This window comes from Jatropha curcas, chromosome 11, assembly GCF_041381405.1.
Source record: "Jatropha curcas cultivar XTBG-Jc1 chromosome 11, XTBG_Jcur_1.0, whole genome shotgun sequence".
In the NCBI taxonomy this organism is placed as follows: domain Eukaryota; kingdom Viridiplantae; phylum Streptophyta; class Magnoliopsida; order Malpighiales; family Euphorbiaceae; genus Jatropha; species Jatropha curcas.
The window spans coordinates 26,580,885-26,590,913 of record NC_143161.1 but is presented as its reverse complement, the minus strand read 5'-3'; the positions used below and the strand labels follow the sequence as shown (position 1 = coordinate 26,590,913).

General features: G+C 31.1%; 1 protein-coding gene across 6 annotated transcripts; it reads right to left on the bottom strand.

Moving 5' to 3' along the window:
• Positions 1 to 2,909: 2,909 nt before the first annotated feature.
• On the bottom strand, positions 2,910 to 9,549 carry UMAMIT1 (nodulin MtN21 /EamA-like transporter family protein). Of its 6 annotated transcripts, none has more exons than XM_037639102.2 (8): positions 9,121 to 9,549; positions 8,638 to 8,700; positions 8,426 to 8,542; positions 8,002 to 8,284; positions 5,894 to 6,049; positions 4,056 to 4,207; positions 3,598 to 3,704; positions 2,910 to 3,329 (listed from the first exon to the last, which is right to left on the bottom strand). In XM_037639102.2, exons 1-7 carry the CDS (start codon positions 9,333 to 9,335, stop codon positions 3,602 to 3,604), a joined length of 1,089 nt encoding a protein of 362 aa, XP_037495030.1. In that variant the 5' UTR covers positions 9,336 to 9,549; the 3' UTR covers positions 2,910 to 3,329; positions 3,598 to 3,601. The 6 variants fall into 6 exon arrangements, with proteins under 6 accessions (XP_037495030.1, XP_012079761.1, XP_020537392.1 ...); XM_012224371.4 differs by having other exon boundaries at positions 3,661 to 3,809; positions 9,121 to 9,548; XM_020681733.3 differs by having other exon boundaries at positions 3,661 to 3,704; positions 9,121 to 9,548.
• Positions 9,550 to 10,029: the final 480 nt, after the last annotated feature.

The window sequence follows — 10,029 nt, the reverse complement described above, 5'->3', positions numbered from 1 at the left end:
TTTAGAAAGTTATACTAGTTTCATATACCAGGAGCTGAGACACGAGACACGAGAACATATTGGATATGATAATTTAAAAAAAAAGTAGGATATTTACTTACTTAAAACACACTACACTAAATAAGTAATAGATTAATATTTCAAATAAATAAACAATCATTTATAATAAACATAAAATAAAAAAACATTAAATTTCTTATTTCAATGACACAAAAGCAAATTAAAAAAAATACTTTATTTTTATTGGTAATAAAAAAAATCTTAGTTGATTAGTTTGATGTATGGAGTAGTCTCATATATCAAGAGTTAAATTGCACAAACATAGGAAATGAGTACGATAATTTTTAGAAAATGTAGGACATCCACACGCTTAGGACATAGTACACTAAATAAGTAATATATTAATATTTTAAATAAATAAACAATCATTTATAATAAATTATAAACACAAAATAAAAAAATTAATTTTTTATTTCAATGACACAAAAACAAATAAAAAAAACACTTCATTTTTTATTGGTAATAAAAAAACCTTAGTCGATTAGCTTGGTGTATAGAGTAGTCTCATATATTATGAGCTATATTGCATGAAAACAGGATACGACAATTTTTAAAAAAGATAGGACATTCACACGCTTAGAAAATAGTACAATAAATAAGTAATACTTTAATATTTCAAATAAATAAACAATCATTTATAATAAATCATAAACATAAAATAAAAAAATACTTAATTTCTTATTTCAATAACACAAAAGCAAATTAAAAAAAACACTTTATTTTTATTCGTAATAAAAAAATTGATTGATTAACTTAGTGTAAGGAGTAGTCTCATATACCGGGAGCTAGATTGTACGGACACGAGACACGAGATACGGGAGCTATGGATACAATAACTTTTAAAAAGTATGGCATCTATATGCTTAGGACACACTACACTAAATAAGTAATTCATTAATATTTCAAATAAACAAACAATCATTTATAATAAATTATAAACATAAAATAAATAAAAAAATACTTAATTTCTCGTTTCAATATAATTAGTTATATTCTCAAAATTATTATCACTATTGTAAAATATATTAATAGTGTGTATACTTTTTTTTTATATAGTTACCATGCATGACTTTTACTATTTCATACCTTATGAAAAACTTTGCATGATATTTAAAAAGACATATCTTAGCATCGGAGCTTTTCAGCATATCTTAATAAGATACAATTTATCATTTTATTATATAATTTTACTATTCTTGAATGATATTATAAAATACTATTTTATCTTTTAATATTACCCTGCGCATCATACGGATCATAAAGAAAAAAAAAAAGCAATTATATTTTCAGATAATATATAGGAGAAAAAAACTAAATTAATATTAATAAGTAAAAACTATTTTATTTGAAAATAATAAAGGAATATAAGAGAAAATAATTCTGATAATTTTCTCTTCAAATTAGAATGAAAATAAAAAACTATAAAATAAATTTATAGAGAAAAATTAATTTTATTTTTCTTTTATATCAAAAAAAAAAATAACAAAAGTTTTTCCGAAAACAAATTCAGTCCCTTCTTATTTTTTCTGGTTATCCATTAATAAAAAAGATAAAAAAATAAATTAAAAAAAAACACTTCATCATGTGATGCAGAAACGTAGGCAATACAATAATTTTAAAAAAGTAAAAAATCCACACGTTTAGGACACACTACACTAAATAAGTATAATACATTAATATTTCAAATAAATAAACAATCATTTCTAATAAATCATAAAAATAAAATAAAAAATACTTAATTTATTATCTAAATATAATTAGTTAAATTCTCAAAATTATTATCACTATTGAAAATACATTAATAGTTTGTGCGCATTTTTTTTATGCAGGCCATACTATGAATGTCAAAATGGGTCACGACACGCAAACACAATTTGTCTAACTCGCGAAATAAATGGGTTAGGGTTGGGGTTAAACGAGTTATTGTCATAAACAAGTCACTCATTTATGACATGAATATAAACGTGTTGTGTCGAGGGTTGATATGCTGGTTAAGCAAGTGACCCGTTTATTTAAGAGTAAAAAGGTAATTTTAGTGTTAAATATAAATACTCCAACTGAATCATATTTAAATTTTATTATTGTATTACTTTTTATTTTAATTATAAATCTTGAAGAATTTATCCATTTTACGTGTAAAAATTTATTTTTAAATATGATTGGAGTTAAATAGGTTAAAAGTTAAAATACTATAAGCAAGTTAAGTGGATCGTATAAAGGTCAATACATCCACTTAACCTATTTATGATATTAAGCGGGTTATACGAGTTGATATGAATCAACACGACCCACTTCACATGTTTATGATATTAAGCGGGTTAAACGTGTCGTGTACGTGTTGACCGTCTAATTTTCGTATTGTATTTGTGTCGAAATTATAAAAAAATTATTATTATTTAATATTGCTATGCGCATCGCGTGGGTTCTAATACTAATTCATATAAGAATAAGAAATGCAAATATGAAAATTAAAATCTTCGCGTTTGGAGAAATACAAATATAGAAAATAGAAAATTCAAAGCATGTCTGAAGATGACAATTTAATACCTCAACAACCCACTGATGACCGGTTAATGCTGAAATTCTTTGTGGTTAGGGTTTCTTCCGACAAAAGTGATTTGTATTCTTGATTTGCACAAATGATTAACAATTTCTCGTTCTCTTCATCAGTAACTGAAAGAATTTCCTCTATGTCCATACTTCAATATTTTACCAATCGAACCTAAATAATTAAACATGGGAATTCTTTCCTACTGCGTTTTTATGGAGTCCAGTAGCATAGAACTGTAAGTCAATTCAAAATAGAGAAGGCAACAGCATTGGCTGTAAAGTAGTTGAAGCAAAACAGGGAAAGAAAATGCCCTCCATTTCAGATTCTCACCCAGAAATTCAAAGCACGAGGTTAATAATCTCATCCTTGCAACCAGTAAAAATAACTGCTATCAAACCATAAATACAGAACAAAAAAGCGATTAAATACATTAGAAAAACAGGAAGAAAATTTTCCTTTAGGATTCACTAATTTTGCTTCCTGATGGTCCTGACTCGAGTCTGCCAATAACTTGCAGCATTCACTGTTTTTATTGCTTCCTACCTATCCTGATTCAAGTCTTCTAAAAATTTGCAGAGTCCCATCACATACAGCATCAGAAATCGGATGGATTTTACCATATACATGGGTGTCCCTCAGTTTATCTGTGGAGTTAGGATGCCGAATCAAGAAATTTGCTTTTATAGTCAAGTGGTCAAGAGAACTCTCCCCTACATAGCTGCACAAAAATAAAGCCATAAAAAACAAGTTCCTTCATATTTTTCATCTTCATTTCTCAAACTGAATGTTAGGTCGAAGGACATCAAAATCAGAGCTTAAACAAATAATAATAATAAATAATAAATAAATAATAAAACGCTGATACGATTTCTTAAAAGGAGATGTATATTTAATGAACTAGGGAGATATAATACATGAACTTGTGTTTATCACAAATTGTGATTTTCAATAAGATGAAACTTTAAACAAACATTAAATTGGGTTGCCTGCTTAATCTGTAGATTTTGGCAAGGAAGGCCCAGATAACATTTGTCCCTTTGGGTACGCACCCTTGTTAGCTGTTGCATCCCTGTGAATGAGTGGTTCAGAGCTCCTGACAGAAACATAAGAAATTAGCCCAGCAATTGCCTGTCTCTCCCTATAGGAAGCCCAAGTCACCAAATAAAGACCAGCAATGATTAGGCAGCCCCCAAAGATGCTGTTATCACATGTGGAAAAGACAGAGTAAGCCCATCTTACACCAACCTTCAGGTGCCATGGAAGAAATCCAGAGATTGTTCAAATTTGTTTTTAAGATCAAAACCATATTTTATGAGAAAGTACAAATGAGAACATTAATGAGCCAATTAGGCAAAGCACAGAATTTGGAAGCATAGTAATGCGTGTAACACGTATGAGTTAACACAAATTTGTATGACAAGTTTTCAAGCAACTTAAGTCAAACCTTCCCAAATAAATGGGGCTTCCAAGAAAAATTCTTGACAGCAAGGCAGAAGCAGCAGGTTGAAGTGGATTGTAAAGTGCAACCAAAGCAGGCCCCAAGATCTTATTGGACCAGGTCAGGAGTCCATAATTAAGGGCAGAGGCAACAGTTCCCTGAAAAAGTGAGTGACATAAAGAAGAAAAGAAATTAAACATTTAGTGCTAAATATAATCAATTTTGAGCAGCCCACAAAAGAATTGCAGAAAGAGGTTCAGAGCAATTTTATAACTCTATTATTCTATTATATGATCATATGCCATAAAGTGAAGGGCAACTTTTTGATACAATTGAATTATCTGTAAGTTGCCTAAAACCCATAGAATTTCCAAGAAGAAGGCTGGAAATAAATCATTATTGATGAAGGAGAGATGCTCACGCCAAAATTGTTAGGCCAATATCTGAAGGTAAGTCAAGGATTCTACAAAAGTTAAACCTTGTTCTTAGCTGTATGATAGCACCGCAAATTAGTTCCGTCCATCAAGGAAAATGATGCTTCCGCTTTGTTCACAAGTCCCAAAAATGCACACACTTCACTCCCTAAATCACTAAAGCAGGAGACTAAAAAAGAAAGCATATAGAATAAAAGCTTTGGCACTATAAATGCTAAATCACTTGTAGACATTTTTGAATTTGCAACTGCTGAGATAACAAATCCAAGATAAGGTAATAGATTTGGTTACAATGTGTTCTAATTGTTTGTCCCTTGGCCCTCTCAATTGTGAACATATCTCTGTTTTTATTTTTCCACTTCAATGAAACCGATATTGATTCTCGGATCCAAAAAAGAGGTGGAATGGAGGTAAGATGGGTGTTGAGATAAATTAGTAATCTGTTTCATCTACCGAAATAGATTTTACAACTACCATAGTCAAAAACTCATAGCATATCACATTAGAAAGATTTAAGAATATCTTGAACATATTTCTTTTAGTCTCCATAATGCCTAAATTTCAGGAAACAGGATCTAACCCTATTCCACTTGAACTGTTGCACTGCTATTTCAGAGTGTTGTTACATCTTTTCAAGAATGTTCACGAGATCTTATTCAACTGCAGCACACATATATTAGCCATTATTAACAGCCATGACAAGGACTGTAAATGACTTTTTTCTATGGAAGACACTAAGGATTCAATTCCACCTGATAAAAAGATGACAACATTCTGATGTAATTGAAGATCTTGAGAAGAAAGAGAAGTAAAGAGCTGAGATTGTTCACCTTTGAAGTCAAACAAAGGATTATTTTCCTTGTTGGAATAGCAAAGGATCCTATTTCCTCACAACCTCCCCTCTCTCCAAATACGACCACCAAAAAAGCAATACTAATAACATGATAAAAACACTGAATTTCAAATTTCAGACCATTAAAACCCAAGATTCTCCATTCAAAACACTTGCAAGGAATAATTACAATATTATATTGAGAAGATAATGTGTGAATATATACACAGCTAGGATAAAGTAACCAACAAAAAGAAAACACAGAAATGAATACTTAAAGGATGAATAGAGAAACTAAAATTTCCACCTTAGATAGGAATTGAAACATCATAATACTGATGAAACATCACCATCTCTTCAGATGGAAGAAGACATCCTTTCCTACTAAGGTAACTACCATCATTCAGACTATCCTCAAAAGTCAAAATAACCAGGATATTAAAGTTTACCTCAGAAGGATAATAGGACTGTACAATTATTTATAGTTGCATAGAGTAGTGTTAGAAAACTGAAAATAAATTGTACATGCATAGCACACATGAAAGTCAAGGTCAATACAACACCAGAAAGAAACTTACAGCATAAATGACTGCCCAAAGCTCAGATTGTGTTAGACTCCACTCCGTGGTTTCATTGGTCAAAAAGAATGATGTCACTACCATTAATAGAGCTCCAAAAGCATATGAATAAGCCGTGACAGAAAGGCTGGCAGGATATTTTATTAAAAGTGGAGCCTGCAAGTATGCAAATGCCAAATTGAACACATAAACATCAAACAGTAAAACTAAGAATAAAAGACAATGGTATCAGCAGTAAGCCTTAATTCTGAATCAGTTAGGGTTGGCTATGTGGATCTGTTTCCTTCATTCCACTCAGTTTTATATTATGTAGTCAGAATGATTTAGAGCCGCTAATTTTTTTCTCAACAACACCACCCGCCCCCCCCCCCCCCCAAAAAAAAATAAATAAATAAATAAATAAATAAAATAAAATAAAATAAAAAGGCCTAGTAGGTCTGCTTCTCACTTTCTTATCTCCTATCATTTCCATGCTAAAGAAGCCTGAGGCCCAAAGATAATTTCTAAATCTAGAAAGCATAAATCACATTGGTTGACACAAAAAATAAAGCATGATAATATCTTTCTTTCTAATATTGCACATGTAAACTAGTTTATATTATGCCTAACCTTAGGGGGATTTTAGTACTTTTATCTTAAGTAAATCCTGCAAAGCCAAATGGAATGGAAGATATGGATTCATGTAGCTGACCTCTATTAACTAGAGATTCAGAAGTTGGTTAGTTTGGCTTTTGTCTTTCAAACCACTATTCTAAATAAACAGGAAAAAACGGAATAATGTTTTATTTGACTTTTAAGTTAAAAAATCTACTTAAAATAAGTTAAAAGTCATAAGTAAGGTACCCCTTGCTCATAATTATCTATTTTTATTTTAAATATACTCTTTGACCAAGTAAAAGACTATATTATCCCAATAAGTTCTGGAAATGCCAACATTACCATCATTTTTTTTAACAAACCTTTGAACTTTCTATTTAATTAATATGTCATTTTTGATAATTATAACAAGTTACTTTTAAGTAACTATTAACCAAACATTTAAACTACTTAAAAGTAACATGTTGCACAGAAACAAAGAAACGTGGAAACATGAAAACGATTGGGGGAAATGACATTTAAAATATAATCCTACACGGGGAAACTTTAATTTATAGAGGAAAATGGACATACGGAAACACCCATGGCTAGGAGTTTCCGTGCAACATAGCTGTTAAGTAATTTCACCAAACATTTAACTACTTATTTTTAAATTGTCTTACAAGTTAAAAAATATATTTTAGGTCAAAAGTTAAAAGTAAATAACCAAACCCAACTAAGGCTTAGTTATTATTGTTATTCTTGTTGTTGTTTGTCAATTAAACTCCCTTACATTCTGTTTACCCAGGTTCTTTTTCAATTAGCCCTCTCTATGAATTCTTTTTGTAAAAAAAACCAATTGCTGTGCTTCTTCATCACCACAACTACAAAAGCAAAAAACAATATTTTTATGTATTACGGGAATTCATTCTTTAATTATAGAAAATATAAAGTAAATTTAAGTTCAATGGCCTAGCCTTTGGGAGTACTATAGAAAAATAGAGAAGCATATTTAAGTTTACTTGCATAGCCTTTGGCAACTCTAGCATATTTAAGTTTACTTGCATAGCCTTTGGGAACTCTAGCATAAATAATTGAAATTAGCCAATTGACCAACAAAACTTTTTTTATCTCTCAAAAGAAGTATTATTTCTAGCAAAACACATCAAAGAGTAGAAGGATGTCTAACCACCAAAAGATTTTCGCGTGCACCCTACTTAATATCAAAGTTCAACTTATCATGGATAAATATAGGAAGGAGAAACCAATTGATAATACAGGCCAAGCCCCTTTAGACAACAAAGAAAAGACCAGCAATCTAGATAGGGCGCAATTGCATTCTCCATGGTGTTGCAGCAGAAAAAGAAAAGACAAATCATGCAGGTATAAAGTTGCTTCCCTTAAAAGTTGAAACACTAAGGTAAAATTCATGAGGTGTCTAGAAAATGAAACGTAATCCATTATAATTGAAAATCTTATAATTTCACTCATTTCAAATCTTATATCCTATTGGATAAGTATTTCAGAGTTACCTGAATGGCCAGAAAAACAGCCATACACATGCAATTCCCTATTAAGCATAAAACTCCGAGGTGCCAACTTTCCAGTCCAATGTTTATAAAGCTAGACAAAAACCATCCAGCGGGCTCTGGTTGACCCTTGGCACTTATTTCGCTCCCTGCAAAGTCTGCTTCACTTAATCCAAAGATAGTTGGACCACGGAATAGAACCATCAATACAGCGCCAGAAACACAGATGAGGGTACCTACAACCTTTGCTTGACCTTCAGTTTTAAACAAATTCACTCTTTCTGTACTGCAAGAAGAAGTACATGTAGTAAACTGAACAAAGAACATTCATACGAAACACATACAAGCATATATTTGCACTAAGCATAACAACAAAATCACAGACACATGCACACACACAAAGATAAGGAGACTGTTTTGAACTTACCCCATCATCACAGCCAGAAGGAACGTAAACACTGGAATTGAAGGCTGTATAGCAGCAGCATAAGTTGGATTTGTATAACTAAGGCCAATAAGAAACAACAGCTGGTTCCCAAATATTCTATGAGACAACAAAACCAAATAGACTGATTAATGGGAAGTTGTATCAGCATAGAGTATATACATCATGCATAAGATGGATTTAGATAAACATACCCTGTTAAGCCAAGAAAGAAGAGTGACAAGAGTATGCGTCTGTTCATAGGTGGCCGAATCCTTCTGCAAAAAGAAAGTAGAAAATATCTTAAGATAGTACGTCATTTCAATTCATCAATTCGAAATTATCAGGCAGAAGGAGATAAAAGAATTCAAGAAGTTGTTGTGTCCAAATGAGAACTAAAGAAAGGATAAGATTGATCAAAATGAAGTGGCTCAACTGTTTTTAAAATGCAATATACTTGTTCCCATATACTCAAAAAAGAAAAAGAAAAAGAAATAAAAAAAAAGAAGAAACTTTTTATAACAACAACAAGAACAAAAACAGAATCCCAAAATCCCAATTCCCAATTCCCAATGAAAATTTTCAAGAGCTAAACTGGAATTGCCATTGCAGCGGTCAGAATCAGAATTCCCATAACATGCATAGAAAAGGATAAACAAATAGACACGAAAAACAATTTGGAGACAGAATTGAATTACTTCTCACGGATATAAGCCGTGGGAGCGAGAATACAGAGGGCAAGCAGATCACGAAATACACAGAAAACAAGCTGATTGACCCCAACATTAAGAGCCAGTTTGGTAATGACGTGATATCCTCCATTAAATAGCTGCACCATAGCCATGGCAGCATGCGCCTTCCACACCTCTTTCTCCAAAGCTCCTCCGCCTACTGCGGTTGGTAACGTAGCCATCCTTTTTCTTGGTCTCCACAGCCACTTGGTATTAGTTGTTAGGAGGAAAGAGAATATGCATAAAAATCAAAGAAAGAAAGAAGAAAGCAAATCTAACAGGAAATGAGAATGAAAGTGTATCAGACCAGAGGAAGGTGAGTTGGTGAAGGAAGTACGTCAAGAACAGATTGGAATTTGGGAAATTGACCACAATTCGTATTGTCCGGTTATTGGGTTTTTGTCCAGTTTAGGTACTGTGTCATTCTTATTTAAATCAAATTACTAATTTAATCCCTATAATTTCATAAATTAATTATTTAGTCACTATTTCTGAAAAGTACATAAATATATTTCTATACTGTCCTTCCAAATTTTTGTTATTAATTTTTACTATCAAAATACCCTTTATCTTTATGCTACAAGTCAAAAATAATTGTTTTAAATAAATCAATAATTATTAAAATAATTTTTATTAAATAAAATTAGAAGAAGAGTAGTTGAGAAAATGATGTAATCTTTTATCAGTTTACGATTAATAAACCGCATAAAATTTAAATGAATATAGACGGTTAAATTATAAGGATGTATTAACGTATTTTTAAAAATAAAAACTAAATAAATTTTATCAAATTATAGAAACTAAATAATAAGTTTCCACTCTTACTTTGTAAGGCAGCATTTTTTTTTTGGGGGGGTAAACTATCTTAAAGAAGGC

Bases quoted from the DNA above. Each gene is read 5' to 3' on its own strand.
- UMAMIT1 (XM_020681732.3), bottom strand. From the start codon at position 9,335: ATGGCTACGTTACCAACCGCAGTAGGCGGAGGAGCTTTGGAGAAAGAG. The intron at 8,543-8,637 runs GTATGTTTATCT...GTTGTCTCATAG, and splicing joins TTCTTTCTTGGCTTAACAGG to AATATTTGGGAACCAGCTGT. The intron at 4,208-5,893 runs GTAAGTTTCTTT...TCACTTTTTCAG, and splicing joins TTTGGGCAGTCATTTATGCT to GGAACTGTTGCCTCTGCCCT.